Source organism: Limulus polyphemus, unplaced genomic scaffold, assembly GCF_000517525.1.
Source record: "Limulus polyphemus unplaced genomic scaffold, Limulus_polyphemus-2.1.2 Scaffold1325, whole genome shotgun sequence".
NCBI classification, from domain to species: Eukaryota; Metazoa; Arthropoda; class Merostomata; order Xiphosura; family Limulidae; genus Limulus; species Limulus polyphemus.
Window position 1 is genome coordinate 162,867 of NW_013666935.1, and position 24,703 is coordinate 187,569.

The 24,703-nt window shown below is 31.5% G+C and overlaps 1 protein-coding gene across 1 annotated transcript in view; it reads right to left on the reverse strand.

Moving 5' to 3' along the window:
• Window positions 1–24,703, reverse strand: part of LOC106463102 — a 61,014-nt gene that overhangs the window by 33,077 nt on the left and 3,234 nt on the right. Inside the window, exons 2-9 of the mRNA XM_022390514.1 lie at window positions 23,612–23,815; window positions 15,040–15,312; window positions 8,837–9,007; window positions 7,045–7,227; window positions 3,895–4,077; window positions 2,851–2,981; window positions 969–1,158; window positions 213–494 (exon numbers count right to left, since the gene is read on the reverse strand). Of these exons, the coding sequence (XP_022246222.1) occupies window positions 213–494; window positions 969–1,158; window positions 2,851–2,981; window positions 3,895–4,077; window positions 7,045–7,227; window positions 8,837–9,007; window positions 15,040–15,312; window positions 23,612–23,815 (1,617 nt within the window). The remainder of the gene's footprint in view (window positions 1–212; window positions 495–968; window positions 1,159–2,850; window positions 2,982–3,894; window positions 4,078–7,044; window positions 7,228–8,836; window positions 9,008–15,039; window positions 15,313–23,611; window positions 23,816–24,703) is intronic.

A 24,703-nucleotide genomic window follows, 5' to 3' on the forward strand; every position in this document is an offset into this window, starting at 1 on the left:
GCTGAGGACAAAACATCAAAGATGGGATCAAAGGTAAAGCTGAGAATAAAACATCAAAGATGGGATCAAAGGTAAAGCTGAGGACAAAACATCAAAGATGGGATCAAAGGTAAAGCTGAGGACAAAAATCAAGTCTAAGCATATATTTAGGAGAATTTGTGAAACCTGCCGAAGAAAAAAGAAAAATGTTAACAGAAATATTCTTCACTTACAATAGGGATCCAGGGAAAATACAACCTCTTCTCTGTAATCATCCAAGGCGCCTCGACATAGGAACATTCCCTGATAGTAAATATTTGGATATCGGAAGGTAAATCCTAGAGCTGGGTCAAAATGAACATCATAACCAGTAATAATGCTTTCTTCATGTTCACCAACTACCTTGTAGAGTGTTACATTAGCTCGAGAGTTTGTCAATCGGCAGGGAATAACAATAGGTTTTTGTGGATTTACGTATATCCTTGAGTACTGGGGTAGAAATAGGTGGTGATCATCTATAATGTAAATATACATATACATTAGTTACATCTAATACTCTGTTAGTATATAATAGAGATTTTCGCAGTAAACGGCTTCTCTCTGCTTTACATGACATTATAAGAAAAGAAGGAATTTACCCAATTTTGTAAGAATTAATTATTTCTAGCATAAAAATGAAATTATTCAATAATAAAACAAAAGTATTTCGTTAAACATTCTAACAGAATCACAATATGCAACATAGTTAATAAAAATATAAACCTACTGTTTGATTTTGTTTAACAAAGAAATAAATACTGTAGGTTTCGAATAGTATGTTAAATAACTATTTTTTTTAAAGTTCCCCTTCAATGTGCCATGGTACGAAATTGCTAACAGTTATAAAAAAATGAAAGTTTAAAAATCAAAAGCTGATATCGTTAAAAAAAGTTTAAGACAGCGCATGAGATGTTCCGTGTAAAATATAAGATATAAATATAAAAACTCACCATTTACAAATATATTCAAGGCTGTGGCATTTTCTCCAGCATAATAACTTGAATTGGCGTATACACACTTATAAGTTCCTGTATCTAAGTAGTTTGTATCTGAAATAACTAGTTCGCTAAAGTATCGGTAGTGGTCGCTAGTTGGAACATAGGTACTGTTAACTCGAGCCCTGCCGTAGGACCTGTTCCTCTGACAAACAAAGAAAAGAATCAAAAATGTTCAATCACTACAAAAAAGGAAAATATAATTATTTTACAAAGTTTTAATATGTTGAAACACAGATGTTATCAAAAAGTATTTCAGTTTGTTATCTTTGGTAATTTAAAATGATAAATCTGAGAATAATTTAGAGTTTATTAAGTCTTGTTTCATACAAGTATAGTTACTGCGAATATTTGTAGTTTGGTATTATATTTATTGTTAAGTTCGAAGTTATACACAATGGACTGTTTGTTCTGTGCAATCACGGGTATCAAAGCTCGGTTTTTAATGTTATAAACCTTCAAACTTGCCACTGAGCAACTGGGGGTCATTATACTGTGAATAATCTAGATGTGTAATATTTAATCTTTGAGTACTTTTCTTTAAGCATGGACTATTAAATGGAAAATGCATACAGATCTGATATTTCTAATATTTAACAGATATCTGACAGCCTTGCTGAAATTCACGTTTACTATGGGTGTAGGATTGGTTTTGAACATGGTTTACATTTTTATCTTTAATCGCAAAGTGGTTTCAGTCGGGTGCGGTTGGGCCAGTGGTAGAACTTTGGATTTTGAAGCTGGCGACCCAAGACTCAAATCTAGGCACTTTAAGCTTTGGGTGCGATATAATACTTTATCTTAGACAGTGGGTACTATTCACTGGCTGCCTTACCTCTACTCAATAGTTCAAAATTTGGGGCAGGGGTAGATAGCCTTAGTAGCTTTGCCATAAATACAAAACAACAATTAACTTATCAAGTACTTTTCTGAACCATGCATCTTTAGAAAAATACTGAGGACTGATCTAAATAGGAATTGGTCTAACAAACCTTGTCGCTCAGTTTGTTCACAGTGGTCTCCAGCTAACAGTAGATGAAATGCTGTCAACGCACTTTTACTGATATAACTCTACACGAGACTAATTAAGAATAAATTTTACTTTTGTTGGCTGTCTTGCTGTACTTTTTTCATATTGGCTGTTTAATAAAACGGATAAAATCTCACTAGCGAATAATTAAAATCAAATTTAAAATATTTCTCAAAATACCCAACACTATATAAAATTATGTATCGCATACTCAAGAAGTTTTGAACAAAATTGAACTATGTTTTAACTGTTAATTTGTTTTTTATATATATATTTCAAACATCTATAAGAAGCTGTCCCCCAGTGGCACATCGGTATGGCTGCGGGCTCACAACGTCAGAAACCGGATTTCGATACACGTGGTGGGTAGAGCACATATAGCCCATTGTCTACCTTTGTGTTTCATTACAACTAACTAACTATAAGAAACTGCCTTGAAAGTATAAGCATAAAACATCGAGTCCACCAAGAAGTTTTGTAAAATGTTTGGACATTTTCCAGTTCATAATAAACACTATCAGTAAAACAATAACATTGGACATGTCCACTAGGAGACGCTTTAAAACAACCATAGAAGTAGTGAATGGCGTGACCTTTCTAACAATAGAAAGTGATTTATGAATTACATTTCATAATAAATCATTACAATTTTTTTCTTAATCTATATAGTTTCATTCATCTTAGCACTCAATTATGCGACACAGAATAGAAATAACAAAAAGAACTGTGGTGTTATATTTTCATTTTATGCCATAAAAATGTTTTTTGAATAGTATCTTATATCAGATTATTGGGAATAGTACTAACAACTTCTGCTGGTATACTCCATGCTAGTGGTCTTCTTCCTTTACATTGAATTACCAGTAATGAATAAGCTGGAATGTTAAGTGTTGGTGATTGGTAGTTGATGATTGGAGGACTGTAAATAAAATGTGGACCTAGATGATAGAGAAATATGGCAAAGCATACTTATCAACATTTCATAAAACAAAATAACACTAATATACGACACATCTACATTAAATATAATTAATTTTGTATTAAAATGAAAGTAACACAATGTTATCACGCAATGTAAAAGTGAAAGGTATTGGAACTTCGTAATAAGACACGAAATTAAAACAAGTATGTTTTACATCTCGGTAATGTGTGGTATCTTCACTTACTGTCAGTAACGTAGATTTAACACCCAGTTTAGGATTTTACCTTTCACAATTTAAACCAAATAATAATAAAAATAGTATAATATGACATGAAATTGCTCCGAATATACTACAAATCAAACCTTAATTATAAGTTTTATAAATTATATTATAATATTCTAAAATAGACAGTTGGTTAAAGTTAAGTAAAAGTATCCTAAAAAATTTAGGTCTTCAACATTGGTTTATCTTATTTATCACATTTTTTCTAAAGTAGAAATAAAAAATTATTAATGTCCTCCAAATGATTAGTTTATGGAAAAATCTAGTATAAAATAAGTGCGTTTTATAAGACATCCAACATTTGATCAATATATAAAGGATTTCTGAAACTCACTATATAAATTCTAGTATCGCAATTTCATTGAATGGACATAATAAATTGTTAAGTTATAAGGCATTGGAAAGAGAGCAACAAATCTCACACTCAATGCAAAAACGTCTTTAATATATGTAAGGCTATAGTGAAAATAAGGTAAGCAAGAAACGAATATAACATGCTAATTATGTTCAAATTTTTGATTTGTAAAAATCTAATAAACGCACATTTAGTATATAATTTAGGTGCACATAATCAAGGTTAGAATCATTAATGTAAAATATTTTTTTGCTTATTTAATTAAACATGGGAAACAATAACTTTTCATACGTTGACACACTGTTGATTTTCCACTCCAGCTTCCTGAAATCAGACACTCGCGCCGAGCACTACTCGGGTCTTGAAGTTGATAACCATCGTCACAGACAAACATACAGCTAGACTTGTAACTGTTTTCACAGTAAGTTACTAGCCGACCATTGACAGGAGGCTCCAGTGGAGGACATGTTATGACTGTCAGAAACATTTCAAGAAGGAAGTCTGTTAAGTAGTGTCTGAGAATGTCACGTTTCATTGAGTTATACATAAATGTTGATTTTGCCAGTTAAAATTAATCCTTACAAGGACTTCAGTTAAGTCACTAATAGTATTTATGATATAAATATGCTAAGGTATAGTCGATTTTTGTTGTGTTCAAACAGTATTTGAATTTGATCATATTTGTTAACATTTACACAAACCCTTAACAAAACAAATTATGATAAATTTATTTATTATTTATTTCTTGACACTTTTCAAAAGTTAGAAATCAAAAAACTGCAAATTCTTTATATCTATCATAATTTGCTTTAGGCAGTAAGTAAAGCTAATAGTTCTTAGTTAATTAGATAACTAAATTATAATAATGCATTCTAAACACGGTATGGCATGTTTTTAAATTTGTAATTGAAAACATTAAATATTTATTTCCAAGTTTCCGTGATGAGTAGTTATAAAACACTGACATTTAAAGAAGTTTGTTAATCAGTTAAACTACCAGTGAAAACATAGTCAACTACTGATATCCCGAGACTGATTTCATTAAAAACACTTATGTTTAGTACAATAAAATCCCAACAACTTTGTTCTTCGCGTTTCCTCAAAACCAGCCTTCTCCCAGGAGAAAGAACATAACTTATCAAGTGAAAGAACATAACTTATCAAGTGAAAGAACATAAATTATTAATAGAAAGAACATAACTTATCAAGTGAAAGAACATAAATTATTAATAGAAAGAACATAACTTATTAAGTGAAAGAACATAACTTATTAAGTGAAAGAACATAACTTATTAAGAGAAAGAACATAACTTATTAAGTGAACATTATTGAAGTTACGAAGAATTTTATTCTTTGTGGAATTATGTTTTTTCATTCTAATTCTAATTAAACCATTTATGAAACTGTGCTTAAACCACATAGATATACATACAAAGAATTATACAGACATTTTAATGACTTCTATAGTTTGCTCAGAAGTAAACCAGAACTTTATCAATACTACAATGATGATGGATTTACATTTACAAAGTGTAAAAGTTGAGTATGTTAAAACATAACAATTTTGGAGCCTCATCGAGTTGTTACAGTTAAAGTTACTTCGTCCAATTGTGCTCCATCTGACGACCGCACGTCTTGACAATAGCCCTGCAGCGTAATTTTAATTGGCCGATAATTTCGTAAGGTACAAAGCACACCGCTACTTCTCACACGATTTCCATAATCCATCCAGTGTATGAATACGATGGTTTTTCAACCCCCGTTTCAAAAATCCGATCGCTCAGAAATCCATAGACAGTACGTACGACGATGAAATCAGTACATCTTCTTATCGAATAGCATGAATACCCATCTCATTATCCAGCTGCTTGAGGTGTGAAACGGTTGAAAGGAGGTATAAATGAAAACCTTATTTTTGTAAGACCCTGTTGGTCTTGTTTCCAGACGGAGATCCATATTAATTATTTTTTGTACTGTTTTCTGGGTCACGTGGACTAATCTTTGTGTTCGTTGGAAGACACCACACTTTGCGTAACACGGTTGGGGTAAGACTTCATGGAGATCTCTTTCTGACGTCCCAAGTTAATCCACAGTCCTCAGTTTTCAAATAACATATAATATAAGGTACATCCCCGTCTTGAAAACTCTAAAACCTCAATCTCAACAAATCCTTATGACCTAAGCGTACAAATATTTTGTGTCTGAAAGGGCTGTTACATGTCTTTCCCAAAAGCGAAAAATGTTCGGTGGCTTTGTTTGTTTTGAATTTCGCGCAAAGCTACACGAGGGCTATCTGCGCTTGCCGTCCCTAATTTAGCAGTGTAAGACTAGAGGGAAGACAGCTAGTCATCACCACCCACCGCCAACTCTTGGGCTACTCTTTTACCAAAGAATAGTGGGATTGACTGTCACATTATAACACCCCTACGGCTGAAAGGGTGAGCATGTTTGGTGTGACGGGGATTCGAACCCGCGACCCTCAGATAGCGAGTCGAGCGCCTTAACCACATGGCCATGCCGGGCCCATGTTCGGTGGCATCACACTACTTACAAGCCCGGTTGTTAGGGTGTTCAAATCGTAACCTGTGGGACGAGGGCTCAAATCTCATCATCTAATATGCTCGTCCTTTCATTCATGGAGAAAGGAGGCGTTATAATGTTACGGTCAATCCCACTATGCACTTGGAGTAGCCCAAGAGTTGGTGGTGGTTTGTATTGACTAGCTTCTTTCCCTCTAAATTAGGGACTGCTAGTGCAGATAGCCCTCGAGTAGCTTTGCGCGAAATTCAGCAACAAACCCTACTTACACAACGCCAAAGAATGTAAAAAAAGGAGTTCTGATACTTGTCGTCCATCGGCTGTGTTTGTTACGTGACTTGATAATTTGCTTAACCAAATTAGTTTTACTATAACGCAATAAACCCTGTGTATATTCATGTGTGTGTGTGTGACGTATTTAGTTGCGAGCAATACTTATAATTAAATTAAAGTGTTTTGTTGTAGGTAAAGCCAGATTACTTTTTAGAAAAAAATCATCTTTATTTTGAGGATTATATTGAACGATTCTTTTAAATGAAAGGACCCATCTTTCATCACTAAATGAAATCTGAATGTCGTTTATTATGGATATTATCCAAGTGTACTAAAAATTCGAATCAGTTTCCTCATATTGATATTCTAAGTCATTTTTAACTAATGAGAAGATAGGAGAAGAGTCTTATAGATTTTCATCCATGTTTTAAGAATATATAAATATCAACTCACAAAGAAGCGACCCAAAATGGTCTAACAGATATTGATTACAAAACTAATAGAATTTCATAGCTAGTTTTACTGAACAAGTTACAGATTGTATCAAAGATGATTTTGAAGTTTAGAGCACACACACACATACACAAAAAGTGATACGAAACTTAAGAAAACAAATAAAACGAGTCTTACGCTGGCAAAAAGGCGTATCACCAGACCATGTCCCTGATCTCTGACAAACCCGTTTAGAGCTGCCTGGGTCTTGAAGTTTATAACCTTCATTACAACTAAAAAAACATGTAGATTTATAGCTGTTGTCACAAGATCCTTGTATTTGACCGTTGAGAGGCGATCTCAGCTTTGGGCAGTTTTTAACTAAGACAAAAATATAAATATAAAAAAATAATTAATGGGATTATAGTAAATATTTACATACTTGATACGCTGGCAACCCTTTTTAATATAGGAAAGCTAACGACAAGAAATAAAATTATCAAACTGGTTATCTTTACTGCTGATTTTTTCTGATTTCTCTAACAATTGAATTAATATTTTAATTTGAAAATTCTTCTTTTCTCAGTTATTTATGATTTCACAAGCTAAAGCACTTAACGATTTCAGATATTTTAATGTATAAATTCACCAGTACTCATACACAATCTATATTCAACTTTCTTTGAATAAAATACAGCATTATTGGAATTCACCTATAAATGAAACTGTTTGGATTAATGAACACACATCAATAGTTTAAAATTTTGATTTATGCTATTTGTTTTTGTGTTTTCTTATAGCAAAGCCAAATCGGCCTATCTACTGTGTTTACACAAGGAGAATCGAACCGCTGATTTTAGTGTTGTAAATCCGAAGACGTACCGCGAACTTTGAAATGATAGACAATGCATTTAGTCATCCCTATTGGTCTCCAATATAAACTTTTGTTTCTATTTTAAAAAAACTAAACTTTCAAAAGACTAGTATTTTTAGCTTGTTGTAGCATTTTTTTCAATTTTGGTTTTTGGTTATTTCATCCTTTATTTTTCACCTTGCTTTGGGTATATTTTGAAAACAAATAAACTTAGTATATATACATATCACGCTTAACTGAACCAGTTAAATTTTCTCATGTACTGTAAACTGATTAATGCAACGTAAATGATATCAAGCACCGTTCATTGTATGTAATACCTTCGAAGAGATTACATATTTGACAGTAAACTCAGTACCCGTACAACGCTTAGCATAATGTAATAATATTCTAAAGCACTCTCCAATTTCCACGCAGAATGTATTAAAGACAATTACGTATTCAAATGTCACCCTAGATATAGACCATCTTGCAACTGCTACACACAATCTAACTCGTAGAATATACACAACATGTAATTTTCACATGATGTCGAGCATTCGTATTAGCTCACTTCACAATTCATCAGTGAAAAATCATAAAACAATCTGGATAGAATGTAATATTGTGGAATATGAGAAAATGCTAAAGTATTGAAGTGTTTAATAGTAGTACATTCGTTAAGGATTAATAAATCAAATCAGGGATTTAGATGTTATCAGTCGTTTTGTTTCCATATTTGGAGAAAAGTTGTCCGGACCTGGCGTCATTGTAGCATCTAATAGTGTATAAGGAGTAGTTTTCATGGTTAATAACCTATATGATCACCTAAGTTTAATTATTAATTAGCTATATATTTTTTATTAACTACTAATTACTGTCTAGTTTTTCCCTATCATTCGGCTGTTAATTTGCTGCTTCGGGGAAGTCCTGAAAAGTAGTAATTCTGTAGTGGTAGTGGCGCTACACAGTGAGCTTGAACTCTTAATGAAAGAGCAAATTCTCCACCAAGCGAAGGGAAAATAGTTTCAAACTGTAATTTAGTTTAGAACTGAATTAGAACAAGTGAACTTGGTAAATGAGAACCAACTAAGCTACAAATTTTATTCGAGGTCAAATAAGGGCTCTATAACTCACCTTTAAGTAGACATGATTTCTTGTCTTGAGCCAAGTAAAAACCAGGATAACAGGAACACAAGGCTTGTCCGTTCCATTCGGTGCAGCGATGTTTACAGCCTCCGTTGGAAACTCTACAAACTGGTCTCGTGACTCCTATTTTATTTTCCTTTCTCAATTCATTAACATTATCTATTAAATAGTTTAAGTTGTTTAATAAGCCTCTCAAGAAGAACAAAAGTTTTCACTGAAAGTTCAAGTCAAAGGTATCCTAATAGGGTATCATGGACAGGATTTTGGATCGTACCAGATCCTTAAAATATTAAGATGTGTATTAATCTTAATAAATCATTTTGTTTTATAACAATTTAATAAAATAAATCATGATAACTAATTTTGTATTAGGAGATGACAAATAACATTACTTTCTCGTTAGAACGAAGTATTAATACAAATAAACGCCGAACTTTCACTGTGTTAAAACTTTAATGTATATCCTGATATCTCAAAAAACACTTTTATAAATAAGTAAATAGCGAAGTTATTTTTTTATATATACACAAATTATATATCATGGGAAATAAAATAAACGTTTACTTCATTTTTAACTCATAAATGCTCAGTTTTGTTATTGAATTACTTTTTCCTTTCAAACAAACTAATTTTCTTTTGTTCTGTTTATTTGACATTTTTTCTCTAAATGATTTATATCTTTCCAGAATATAACACAAACATTCTTGGTTTAATCTGTTGTTCTTTTTTTAAGTTAAGCACAAAGCTACACAATGTGTGCTCTGCCCACAACGGGTATCGAAACCCGGTTTCTAGAGTTGTAAGCCCGCAGACATGCCGCTATGCCATTGGATTGTTCTTAGTTTGAAACACACAAACTTGTTATACATATTAAAGCTGCTATCTGCATCTAAAATTAATAAGAAGTTTGCCATGTGGTTTAGGTTGTAAACATAGTCATATATTAGATCTAAAAAAATAAAAACAACTGCTATGTGAACTGCTTGAAACAACTGCAGACAATTAAGTTTCAACGTCACTGGGACCCAGATGCAAATTCGAACAAAATATATATGTTTTTCTTTTGAAAATCAGAAGAATTTACTTTTTCTGTTGTAAAAATAACGAAATCTGATTTGAGTGTTTACTTTACTACCATTGTTGTTTGTTTAATCATGAATTTATGACCTGATTAAAAAATCACATTCCGACGTAGATTCCTTTCTAACTAGGTATATATAAAACAAATTTTTGGCGGAAACTTTTCTAACTAAGTATATAAAATAAATATTTGGCGTATATGATTCTTTTATTGTTATTTTTGAAACAAAATCAACCAAGAACAAACAAAAAACACATCAAGTAGCATTGAATGATTTTTTTTTAAATTGAACAAATAATTTTGTTTGTACATATATGTCTATATATATATATTTATATATTATCAAGACTAACTATATTCTACTTTTGACCGACAAGAGTGGCAGAAGACTTGGAAATCTAAATAAAATTTTAGTTTTATGGTTTGTTTTTTGAAGTTAAGCACAAAGTTATACAATGGGCTATCTATGCTCTGCCCACCACTGGGGTCGAAACCCGGTTTCTAGTGTTGTAAGTCCGCAGACATACCGCTGTGCCACTGGTTTGTAAATTTGGAAGTTGAATAATAAATTCTGTTTCTATCCGATTGCCAATGTTGGTCCTCACGTTTGACATTTACTATTTTTTCTTTAGGAAATAAATAAACCTTTCTACTGTCCCCCCATTTCGTTAAAAATTACATTGTTCTATTTACTGATTACACGGGCCTGCGAATTTAAACTTCATAAAAGCTGTTTTGATTTTAATAACGGATTTCCATAATTCTGCTACACAGATTTCGGAAATAACATTCATTTTGTTCTATCACGTAATGATTTTTCATAAATCGGGAAGAAGAAAAAAACTCTTATTTAGGTCAAATTATTATTTCGTTTACCACAATGAACATTTTTTATTATTATGTTTGTTAACAAGAATACAAACAAACTGAAGAAAAGGGAAGGACATTGATGTTAAACGAATATGCATCCTAATTCATCTTCGTCTTTTAGTCTCAAAACCACGTGTTGTGGTCTTTCTTTTATGTATTACGTTGTTATGACGTTTTGTGACAAATCTCTACGTGATGGAGAAAAATGGATATCATTTTCACATTCAGCGTTTAGGAAATACTGTATAACATGTACAAATTTCAAGACCATAAATCCATCGCAGGCCTGTGTTATTAGTTTAAATATGCGATGATTTTCAACACCAGTTGTTGCATGGGTATACCTAGTCTCGAAACTTGGAATAGTGTATATAATAAGTAGACACAAATGGTTTCTTCATGAAGTTTGCCAGTATTTCAAGCAGTACACATAACTTACAAGCCTTGTTTAGGTAATAGTAACACCGCTATTACGAATTGTTTATATATTATGAAACATAGATTTTTTTATATTTAGTATTTTTTTAAGTTCCATTTTATTATACCATGTTTAATTTTGCAATTAATTTTCGGTTTATTTTTAATTTTTTTCAATATTTTTCAACATTTCTTTTATTATAGTATTTGTTATCAAGTATATTTTTGAGTTTTAACATTCATATTATTTCCATTGTTTCGTAACATTACACTTCGCTTTTGTAAAATGTCATTTTACGATTTTAAGTACCACTAAGCTGTTTGTGTTAAAATATGTAGAAACTGTTATAATCAAAATATACCAAATTAAAAATTTTCCTTAAAATCAATATTAGACGTCCATTTAACATCATGTGGTCGAGTGAAGAATTATTGGTGTTTATAATACGTTCCTTTATCCGTTCTATAGGCATGTTGAGTACTCATCATCATGCTCTGGAATGAAGTATTACTGGTGGTTATAATACGTTCCTTTATCCGTTCTATACGCATGGTGAGTACTACTCATTATCATGTGTTCGAATGAAGTATTACTGGTGGTTATAATAGGTTCTTTTATCCGTTCTATACGCATGTTGAATACTCATTATCATGTGTTCGAATGAAGTATTACTGGCGGTTATAATACGTTCTTTTATCCGTGCTATAAACATATTGAGTACTCATTATCATGTGTTCGAATGAAGTATTACTGGTGGTTATAATACGTTCTTTTATCCGTTCTATACACATGTTGAATACTCATTATCATGTGTTCGAATGAAGTATTACTGGTGTTTATAATACGTTCTTTTATCCGTTCTATACGCATGTTGAATACTCATTATCGTGTGTTCGAATGAAGTATTACTGGTGGTTATACTACGTTCCTTTATCTGTTCTATACACACGTTGAGTACTCATCTTTATTGATCTTCACACTCAGTCACCATACAAATCTAATTCAAACCTTCTCAGTTTCGAGTTAAGCTGGAATACACATTTAAAGGCGAGCATAACTACATAGTTTTATTTCATCGGCTGCAAAAATATTTTAATTAAAGGTTGTTTGAACATTTTAATACAGTTAGACAGTAAGCATCATTATTAAAATAATTATGAATTATAAGTAGGTTGCGTTTATTCTGTTATAGTTAATTATAGGATATCTATCAACGTAACTAAAACTTTATTTGATAGTAAATATATATATATATATAGCGTAGTTTTATTAATTGTATTCTTTTTATTTTTTACTATATCTGTAATTTATCGCATTTCATTCGTCGTAGGCGTGTCTTAATTTATTTTAACCATATTTTAATACTTTCGTTGATTTTTCTTTTTTACTACATTAATATTTTTATTCTCTATAATTGTAAGGTTATAAGTTCCATTCATTAGAGGAGTGTTTTAATAGGTTTATTCATAGTAGCTGTAGTTTAGTATTGTTTCATTAGTTGTATCTGCAATTAAATATTTTTCACTCAAGTCTAAAATAATCGTAATTTAGCAATTTATATTTATTATAGTTTATAGGTAGGCTTTAGTCATTTTTTAATCGAACGTATCCGCAAGTTAATTCATTTTATTTAGTGAATATATTTAATGGAGTGTTTTTAGAAATAAATTAGTTCTCATTTGCTAGTCCTTTTAGAATAGTAATTTATTGTTTCTTAATTGAATACATAAAATATCCAAACGGAAAGCCATGTTCCTGGAGAAACTCACATCCTTAAAAAACAACATTAAAAAACACAGTGTATACTGAAAATAATCAAAGTAATATCAAACAAACTACATCTATTAACTGATAGCATTTGATGCATCTTGGATTACTTTATTATCATTATATTTATGACGATCGATGTTTCTAAAAAGTTGGCTCTACTAAAGTTCTGGTGTTTAGTCAAATTAGTTGAAAATAAAGTTTCTTACTTACCAATGATTATTTGATTATATAGGAGTTTAACAATTAATTACAAAACGGAAATTCGTTTGTTATTCTGGTATATATAAACTGAAGATTGAGCAACAGTAAAATATAAAACGGCACAAGTTTTAAGTTTGTAATTATTTCTAGGTTTTGTTCGAAAACTTGAAATAACTGAAAGGCCTCGAAAATGATACTTATTAGGCTGCGGGTTGACAGTTATGTATGTATATGTTTTCTAAAAAAAAACACATATTTCGAAATACATCGTAAGATAATAACATAGATGGAATATCGTAGCAACAGAAAAGTATTATTCAAAAACATAAATATGTTGATGACAAATTCATATTTACTTTAATGTAATAATAATGATAATAAAAGTAACAATATAGAAACATTGTTCATGGAGACACAAGAGCACATCAACAGAAAGCTATAATTGGAACAAATGTGAAAAAACAATTGTTCAGTAAAATATAAACACACGCAATGCCCAATATTAATGGGATGAAACAGTTTATGTAGAGAAACAGTCATAACGCGATGTAACTCGGTGGTATAATATTTTGTATGTAGCTCTTGTACTTCATTCGTTGCTGTATATAAACACTTACATACGAATGATATAATACATATACTTGTGTAGCTTAAATAAACAAGCACGTAAGAACTGTCTATGTCAAAGTGTAATTAAAAACGGAAATTATTTCCTTATTAGATAGCTTATGACAAAAATAATTATTGATTTTTAACATCAATATTAGGTTATTGCATAATATTTTCATTTTTGGGTAGCGTACCCAAATAATAAAACACACACACGTAGCACTTAAAACAAGCTTAATGACATCTCAACTTACCTATATAATGGTGTATGATTGATATTTATAACATAAGAGTGGTAATTGAAGAGGATGTTGCATTCCACTCCCTTAAAGGAGCTGGTTTATGATTTTCTCTGACATCTTTACATTTCTATCATTCAGTCTTACTGACAGAGTTATAGATAACAAGTCGCGTAAATTGATAAATATGGCACACACGCACACATAATCTTGTTTTACAAAACAAAAAATAAAAATAAAATGCTCATATAAAGTTGTGTATCACCCCGTCTATGTATGTGTGTATGTATGGCATGGGTGCGTGGGTGCGTGGGTGGGGTCTCCCTCCTTTAAGTGCGGAGTTTCAAACTCTGATTAAGTTTCGCTTGATTTCAGAATGATAATAAACTGTGTGATATAACCTGTATGTTGATATCTATTCAGAAAATCAGATCACTAAATACAGCAAGGTTACCCTGCCAACCGGTGTGTGAATACACTCATGGAATAGCAACTCAAGGTTACCCTGCCAACCGGTGTGTGAATACACTCATGGAATAGCAACTAAAAGACATCGTTATTAACCTATTAATTTTAAACATATACGTATGTATATAACAGAGAAGGGGTGATAAGGAAATGCATTTTCCACTCCCACGGATGTTAGAAACTTAAACTATTACTCACAAATGTAGCATTTATTTCCCGCATTAAAATATGCCCTGCATCTTCCGTGTTCACATTCATGATCATACTGCTTAAAACTAAGTCAGACAGTAAACTGCACAATAAACATTTAATGGGAGAAAACATTCACACTCGTGTGTATATAGATATATCTATGTGTGTGTGTGTAAAGTCATATGTATATATATTATAGTTATTTATCTCATGTCCGGATTCACCTTGTAAATAAAACAATTTCTCCAGAATTACCGTCATTGTAATTATTATTATTTGCACATAAAAAAATCATTATTTTCTATGAACTATGTGTAGCGTTTTCATATGACAAAATACTCACCTTTTGATACACACTTTGGAGGCTTGCCCACCCATTTCTTTTTTTGACAGTACAGAGAACTTGCATTTGGATCAAGAAAAACGTAGTTAGCTTTACACTGATATACGACGAACATATAGGCATTGTTAATATTTTTTACTCTACGGAGATATTTGGCGTAACCATTGTCGATTCGAGGAGGTGCTGTTATCCTCCGATATCTGGCACGAATAACTATGCACGATTCATCGTAGGCGGAGGTTGGTTGTTCTGTCTGTGTTTTTGGCTGCCTTCCTAGGTTCAGATGACAACAGTTGAATTAGATTATACACCGAAGAAAGATGTGTATAACTGACTTAAATACATAATTTTCTGATACACATTAGATTGCTATATATATATATTGAGATATTATAACTTTGATAATTATATATATTAAAACGGAGAACAAAACGTAAGATATGACAATATATGTATGTATCTCACTGATCATTTGTTGATTCTATAAACTATAATGATTTGTACCATATTTAAAGAAAACAAGCTTAAAAACACAACAGGCATTTTCAACTACATTAAGAAAAACAAAAAAAGAGAAACAGTTTCATAAATCTACTTTCTCAGCGTCTTCGAATCAAATTTAACCTAAACTAACCCTTAACATTATGTAACTTGTAAACAACTACAGCTTTGCTAATACCAGATGCTTAGGGTTTGACTTACATAAAAATAACAAAGGAAACGTCACACTTTTTTTACTTTATATTTCAAATACGTTTCATGGAACTGCTCTTCATTAGGTTGAGCAATAAACACACAGTTTGTTTATTTTAAAGCAAATTCACATTGGGCTATCTGCTGTGTCCACAGAGGGGGAATCGAACCTCGAATTTTAGTGTTGTAAGTCCGTAGACCAGGGACGTAAAGCTACAGAGCATTCCAAAACCAAAACTAAATAGTAATGACAATAATTACTCATGTTAGCACGTAATAAAAATGTATTATTAATATATATATTAAAATATTTTGGTAGTGGAAAGTCAGTGTTTCTGTCGTTGGAGTCTACGAAAAGTATTATTAAATTGAAAGCTTGGTGTATTCAGTGCTGGTGTTCAAGTAGTCACAACTTGGGTAGATACGTTGTACACGAAGCTGGTTCCATTATTGGATAGAGGTCTTGCACGGAATGAAGTTTTGTTTGAATTTGTGACAAACCAAAGAACTTTCTTAAAGACTGAATATAGTCTTTGATTTCAAAATAACTTGTTATTATTATTCAGTTAATGAGATAGTTTTGAGAGTGTGATGTCAAAAATGGTGGAATGATGTTAGACAACTTAAAATATTTCTTTAGATTTTAAGGTTCTATGCACGAGGGATAGAGGAATTATCAGCTCTAGTCTTGAAATATTTTTATTGGAACTCTGTCTGTCTTGCAAGAAGCTAGTGATTATTTCTGAATATGTGTGAAAAGTTTCTATATTTGAACAAAGTCTTCTAAGCCTTAGAACCATTCTTAATAAATATCGTTTTATTGTTGTTATTGGAAGGAGAGTAGTATAATAAAGAAAAAGGTGATTTTGTATAGAGCTGCAGTAAACAAAAACTCAGGTTTGTTTTTCGTAATGGGAATATTGAACTCTAGAAAGGGAAGGAAGATTATTTTATAGAAAAGTGCATAAGTGCAATTTAGGGCAGAGTAAAAGTTTGTTTTTCGTAATGGGAATATTGAACTCTAGAAAGGGAAGGGAGATTATTTTATAGAAAAGTGCATAAGTGCAATTTAGGGCAGAGTAAAAGTTTTGAACAAAATTAAAGAAATCATGAATTTATTCAACAAAGGTACTTTGAAAACACATTTATTAGCGTGAAGTATGTAGGAACTACACCCAAAAATGTGTAAATTCGATCTCTTTCATACAAAAAGTGATTTCACACACACAATGTTAAATAGAGATATTTTTAAGAAGTGTAAATATTAATGTGTAGTATATTCATTACAGTGTAAAGATTTAGTGTATAGTACATTTAGTTCAGTGTAAAGATTTAGTGTATAGTACATTTAGTTCAGTGTAAAGATTTAGTGTATAGTACATTTAGTTCAGTGTAAAGATTTAGTGTATAGTACATTTAGTTCAGTGTAAAGATTTAGTGTGTAGTACATTCAAGTAAGCGTAATTGTAAATGTACACATTTTTAAAAGTTAATGTCTTCGCAAAAAATGTTTATTAAATTTTATAACAACTGTAAAATTAGCTCAGTGTAAGTGATTTTTATTAACAGTTGCTGTTTATTTTATTTTCACGTACAACTTACACGACTTTCTATTCTCTTTCCAAATTCACACCATAAAATGAGACCTTATGTGCTCTGGTATTGATGGAAAGACCTCGTCGTCAATAGATATGTCATAATAATAAGCTGTTAGAAATGCATAGCTTGACTGTGAACTTTTATTTGTTGTAAATATACACCTTTAAGGGTGTGAATTCTCACTTGTCAACCATATCATAGCTTGACTGTGAACTTTTATTTGTTGTAAATATACACCTTTAAGGGTGTGAATTCTCACTTATCAACAATATGATAGCTTGACTGTGAACTTTTATTGTAAATATACACCTTTAAGTGTGTGAATTCTCACTTGTCAACAATATCATAGATGAGTGATGTCGTCAAGGTACCTTTCAAAAAAAAAGATCACGATATTTTCTACTGAAACTGTTGAATAATAGTTATTCGAGGTGTGCCATGAAAAGATTGCAAACAAGAGATCCGTTTTAATCTCTATTGAATTTGAAAGGATTTAAGCTGAGAACAAACTTCAGTAGTGTATCGCATGGTGTAAAAAAAGTACTGTTTTTGACTAAGAAAGTGTTGTAGAACTAACATGCCTTCATCATGAGTTATAACAGTATATAAAACTGTAGGTGAATAGTAAAATTGACATGGGAGAAGTGTAAATTCATGTATGATATGTATTACATCAATTCTGTCATTGATAAAAAATTCCAGAGAAAAAGAGAAACATAGGGTGAAATATAACCTTGCGTGTTTGTATATATGTTTAATAATTTTTATTTCATTCTATCCTGTTTAGCAAGAATAACAATTATTATTAATGGTTAGTTTGATTTCATAGAGTATTGGTTTTCTCTTGGAAATTATCTGTGGTTTGAAATAGAAAAGTTAAAAAGTCTGACGTTGGCGACTACTTTTTGTTTTCTATTGAATTACTTTCATTACAATGTCGTGCAGATATTTAAGTAATTACTGTTTCATTTATCCGCCCCTTTTTTTTTATTGTCCCCTGATGGGACAGCGGTAAGTTTCCAGACTTAAAACGCTAAAATCTGGGGTTCGATTCCCCTCAGTGGACGCAGCAGATACCCCAATGTGGCTTTGCTCTAAAATAAAAACTCTTTTTATTAACTACTTATCTTGTATAAACATGCTCAACAGTCTTATTCACTACTTCTAAGTAATTTCAAACTTGAGATGTGTTGAAATAGCGTTGGAGATCTTTTTTGTTGTACAAGAAACTGTCTAGAGACTTGTGACTATTAATTGGAAGCCAAAAGTCTACCTGAAATTCTATTTTTTATAAGTAACATAAACATTTAAATTTTATGTAATTGAGCACCGAAAGCTGACGAAGCATTGGAAACAATTAGGCTTCATGTCCATGTTAAAAATTACACATGGCTACAAATGTTGCTTTTTTTTTTCATCTTCCTCTTGAGTTATGTATTCAAACACGTATTAACGTCTTTTTATTTTCTTTAGCGGATGGATTTATTTTTTTTAATAAACTTAAGATTTCGAAGAAAACAAAAATATTTATCAAATTTGTTTCAAAGATATTCAAAAATCTAAACTAACAGTGTCATTATTTACACATTTTATATATGATACGTTTTTCGGGTTAATTCTGAAAACATTTTTATCTTTGTTTTTGTCAAAAGAAACAACCCATCTTTCATACGTGAATATTGAGTTATTTTTCCAATAGAGGTGGACAGATCATAACAATTTTACAAGTTAAAATAATAATACATTATTTTCAGGATTATCTCTTAGAAATTATTTCCAAATTTATAAATGAAGTTTATCAGACTCGTATCTACGACTGACTGCTTGACAATTTAGTTTAAAACTTACACTAACAATATTACGCTAAAGCAAAGTTAATCTCAAAAAAGGAATAATCAGCTCATGATGTGATATTCAGTATTCTGTCCCATCAATAGAAAGTGATAAGAAAAAGTACTCTATTTTAAACGTCAAATATATCATTTCTTTTAAAAAACATCTTTGGAATTTGCAAATAGACATCATCCAAAATTCACAATGCGCCCTGAAACATATTTTGTAATGTTACGATACTTTTCTTGAATTAATAGAGTTGAATATATGAAAGTAAAGATATTAGTGTTTTACATTTTGATCAATAATCCCATGCATTACCAAATCTCATTACGAGTTATTTCCACTTGCATTATCAGCTGCCTGTAAGAACATCAACATGGCTATTTCCTACTCACCATATTGTGACGGAAGTATGGCATACGTTCTCTACTTCTACTCACATGTTTATGTGAGTTAGTTTTCGGATGTGTACGACTTACTTCTGGCAGAAAACCTTGGCTTGAGCTAATGGACTGGTAAGATGGAAGTCTGGTAGCTTCCCTAGTATTAAGTAGTTCCTGGTTAATAAGATCTCTAGGGAACAATGTTTCTGTACGTGGTGATGAACGCTCATTATGATTGGACTTAGTATTTTTTTGCAGTTGTCTGTCCATTGCTTCAACTAATTTCTGAAGTCGAATTTCAGCCAATTCATTTTTCCCATTGTTATGTCTTCTCAAACTTTGCTTGTCTAAAGTTGAAATCAGTGGTCGCTTTGTATAGAGAACGGAACCTATAGTACGTCTTGCGCTTGTTGGAGAGTGTCTTGGAAACTCAGTTGTATGGATTTTTCTCCCAGGTGTCCATCTTTTACGTGAGTTTCTATAGCGCTTGCGAGATCTGGGATTACTGTAAGTTCGAGACTGACGGTAAGCAGCCGCTGGTTTTCTAGTACGGCGTAGCCACTGAGAATTGTGGTATCTTCTGTGGTGATAGTTGGTTGGATTAAAATTATTCGAGTAAGAAACTCTTGGGCTTGAGGCTGCTTGAGGTAATAGAGAAGAAGAACCTGCTCGTAAGTTTCGACCTTGTTTCTTATGGTTCGAAACTGTTTGTGTTTTTCGGTCTTGCTTACGTGTTTTTTCTAAGCTATTTTTACTTTCCTCACGAACTGCTGCAATGTCAATTTCTTGTTTGATCAAACGTTTCAGTGCAGGCGAATATCCTGGATGACTTTCAAGCTCTTTTAAGGGTGGTGCGACTTTCAAGAGATTACTTCTTCTTCTAGAGTAAAATGGCTGATAATTATTTATGATTGGTAGTCTGCTTCCTCCTGAAGAAAACTCAGCACCATGAGGTCGAAACGTTTGGTGCGAAGGGTTTCCCCAACCGAATAACGGTCTTTTCGTTGAGGGGATTTGGTGCTTTCTCAAATGACGGATGGTGGAATAAGGCAGACTTTTCTTCGATCCGTTTACCTTCTGTATAAAAGGGTAAAAATATGATGTCGACGATCGGAACTCCTGATACCCTAGCGGATTAAGACTATTTTTAGATCATTCATTTAGTATAGCTATTAATATTTACAAAAACAATTTTAAAACGGATTTAGATATTGTAGGTTATGGTTAATTAATTATTTAGTGATTTTATTTAACATTGGTATTATCATATTTTATAGAATTTAGTTAGATTTAAATTAGTTATAAATACTGAATTTTAAAAATATATTTAAAATTTTCATATCGATCTTATTTTACTTCATGAAATTTATTAGAATGAATTCCGTATGTATGTTGACTTCTTGGACACTAGATAACTGTAATTAAAGATACTGTATATTCACTGTTTAATACCGTTGTATTGATATATTCTCACCACACGTCACACAATATACAAAGATTAGATTTATTCAAATAATATTTTTAGCATTATAAGCCGACAATATTGTCCATGAGTCACCGGTAGAAGGGATACTGGGTCTTTCTGCCGTATTAATACAAGCAGGAATAATTGTAACGAGGAAATATCGTGTGTATTAGAAATAAACCTGCATACTTGAAAAATAGTTTCACAGACTGTTCTTTTGCTAAAAGTTAATGTAATGAATTCTCAAACTTAAAATGTGATAATAGATATGCGTTAGTTAATAATCAATAAGATTATTATTATTATTTTCCCTGAACCATTATCTTTTCATTCACCTATTTATTTAGACTGAAATATGTTTTTACTGCTTTGCAAAGATCTCGCATATGAAAAAATATTTAGCTACAGCAAATAGCTTGTAAAATTTTGTTTATTTATAAAATATTAACGCTATTGGTCTGAAAACGATAGTAGGTACAATAGTTGACTTTTTATTTAAATTTACTTGAACCAAAATCATTTGTCATCTGTTCGTCACCTAAAAAATCACTGAGGATAATATATATATATATATACTTTATAAGCGCAAATATTCGACGCAATTTAAGACAAGGATTTCACTCCATATACTCAGAGATGCCACATGTGGAAAGACAGAGGAGAAAGCGCGTTGATGTAAGCATCTACGAGAGTAATAGTAGATTGCAATTAATAATTAATTAAAAACAAGAAAAAAGTTTGTATTGCGTAGTTAATTATGAAAAATTAATAAATCTTAGATATATATTCGAACCTTCTTCATTTCATGAAAAATCAAAAAATCAAATCTGGAGCATTAATCTATACGTGAAGAATGTCTGGCTATTCTATAAAAAATCATCTCTCTCTCTCTCCTTATAGCAAAACAACTTGAAGTTGAAAGGAGTCTGCACTTTAATTACTTCATCTTAAGGTGCCATATAACATACTCTCAACTTTGACATATATATAAGTGTTTGAGGTTTATGCATTTATCCTTCGAGATCTTCATCTCACGTGTTAAAACGGCAGTGAAGTGAATTTTTCCCTTACAAAGAGCTTTATACATCCATATCACATTAAAGGCGTATAATACCCATTCACATCCAGTTATTTTATACTTCTTGATCTGTGATCCCTTTGAGCGTCAGCGTCTATTTCATGAAATAAAATACTTGCTTATAAACTGTTGATTTATACCACAGTTTATTGACGTTTTTTTTTTAAATTAATCTCTGACCCACAGTTGAACCTCAGTGTTATTAGTTATTTAACAGCGATCGGTTTTACTAACTTTTAAACTTATATCGTTTTAAATCATATAAAGAGTATAAGTTCAGCAAGTTTAAAAATACGTATTGCTAAACCAGTTTCATTTAGTTTAAGTATTTTAAGTATTAAGTTTTTGACTTCAGCATTAACGTAAACCATGAATCGATGTAAATAAACAAAATAATGCAAGTTTTTGGTATTTACCCTATACACCAAATATGAATGCACGCTATTTTGATAAAAGAGTTAGCTCAAAGGATCACATATAAAGTGTTCTTTGTTCTGCTGAAGAAGAATAATCAACTATTCGAAAGCACTCGAGTTTTGGGTCTTATTTTAAGTCTATTGCTCGCTATTGAAATTGAGAGAAATGCACCTGACATTTAAGTTCCCAAAAATTATTATTATTGTAGACTATGAAAAGTTTTATTAGCGAACAATTTTATGTATGGTTAAATATCACGCGAAAGAGGCTTTGAATGTTATATTTTTAATATGTGAAACAGGACAGCTTAATATTTACATGTAATTATAATTTTTGATGCACAACTGTATTTCAAGTTTACAATTTTTATGTTTCATTTAATGTTTTAATGTTTATCTTATGTTTATTTCGTAAGCCAACACAAGAATGCTTCAAGAAAACTAGAGGAAAGTGATGTAAAAACAAAGATAAAGGTGCTGGTTAACAAAGTACACGTTAGTACAAAAAAATTTACCGTACCACGTGCACAGCAACGTGTAGCATGTGAAATTTGTATACTACAAATGCATAAGCAATTAAGAAAACTAAAATGTTTTTATGTTTCAGAGATAAAATATTTTAATAACAGTACTGAGAAAAAAAAAAGTCGATTTTTCTCATTTTTGCGAAACGCTATTTCTTTTATCATCTTGGACCAACAGATAGCGGTATGTTGAGAGTTATTAATTTGATGTTCTATACTTAAGCTTTTCTTTCTTTTTTTTACCAGTACGTACGTAAATATACATATATATGAATGTATGTATGTGTAGAAGGCGATTTAAGGAAAATAATTCAGAAATTGTGAAGTGTAATAAAATGATTGTTAATGACATGGAATGAGGTGTTGTTCAGTATTATGCTATGATATAAAAATCAATACTATTTAGTTGAGAGTACCTAGCATTAATAAATAAGTACGTAGTAATTAGTAGATTTCACGTATTTTTTAATAATTCCCTCTAAAATTATTCCTTGTAAACTCTCATTAAACGCATAAAGTGGAAAACTATGGAGCATTCCTGGAAACTATTAACATTTTGTTTCTTTCTTTTATCTTACCCTGTGGGTTAACAACTGAACACTTAGGGGTAGGACTGGACCATTGCCCACGGATACACCTCATTTCGGCATTACCAACCATAGTGTATCCCGGTAGACATCGGAATTTTACGACCTGTCCATTTTCAAAGATGAAATGCTCCCCGTTAGCCGGAGACCGTGGAGCAGGACACAAAAAAGAGCTCCAGCCAAACGCAACTGCTGCTGAAATATAACCAAATTCTTGTTAGACACAATTTTAAGAAAATCTAAACTCAAACTTATCCTCTCATTTAACTGGCAATCGATAAGAGTTACGAGTAAAGCAAATAATTTAGTGTCATGTGGTCGTTTCAACATTACCGTGTTGGCCTTTGTACTAATTAAATATTCAGCTCTTAAGTAAAAAATATAGCATTCCAGTTGGTTTATTTTAGATTCCATTTTTTATTGCCATGGTATACAAATTAAGATAACACAATTTATGCTACATAAAAATGTAGTAATTTTGTAAGTATGAAGATGTATTATAAAATATAATATACTGTCTTCTAACTTAATTTTTGTATGAAACTACCTGTGGTCAGCAATATGACAGAAATGACATAGATCTATCTAAGAGTCAGAAGGTTCAAAGATATGTTTGAAAAGTGTTCTAACAATTCAACCATCAGAAATGTACGATGTGGTTCATCATACCTGATGCACGAGAAATATATTTCTAGTGAGTGGTATTTCAGTCTCTGTTCTAAAACTTACTTCCTGATAACAAGTTAAAATCAGCTGATGAAATGTCCCAAATGTTTCCAGTTATCTTTACAGCTGATATTAATTGATTGAATAATACGAAACTAGCATGAGGTGGAAGCAACCGAACAATTGAGAGCAGACGAAAAGAGACAGAAAAGGTGAGAGAGAATTGACCGAAAAGTGTTCGATATGTTAGAGACCGAAATTTCGTCAACGTTCAGCAAGGAAACTGTGGCCACAGTCAAGATTTAGCCCACTTAAGACAAAACTACTCGTTCATCCAAAGAAAAGTACAGAACATAGACTTGGAAAAATAGAATCATCATATCATCTGTGTATATATACATGTTTTCTACTTTGATT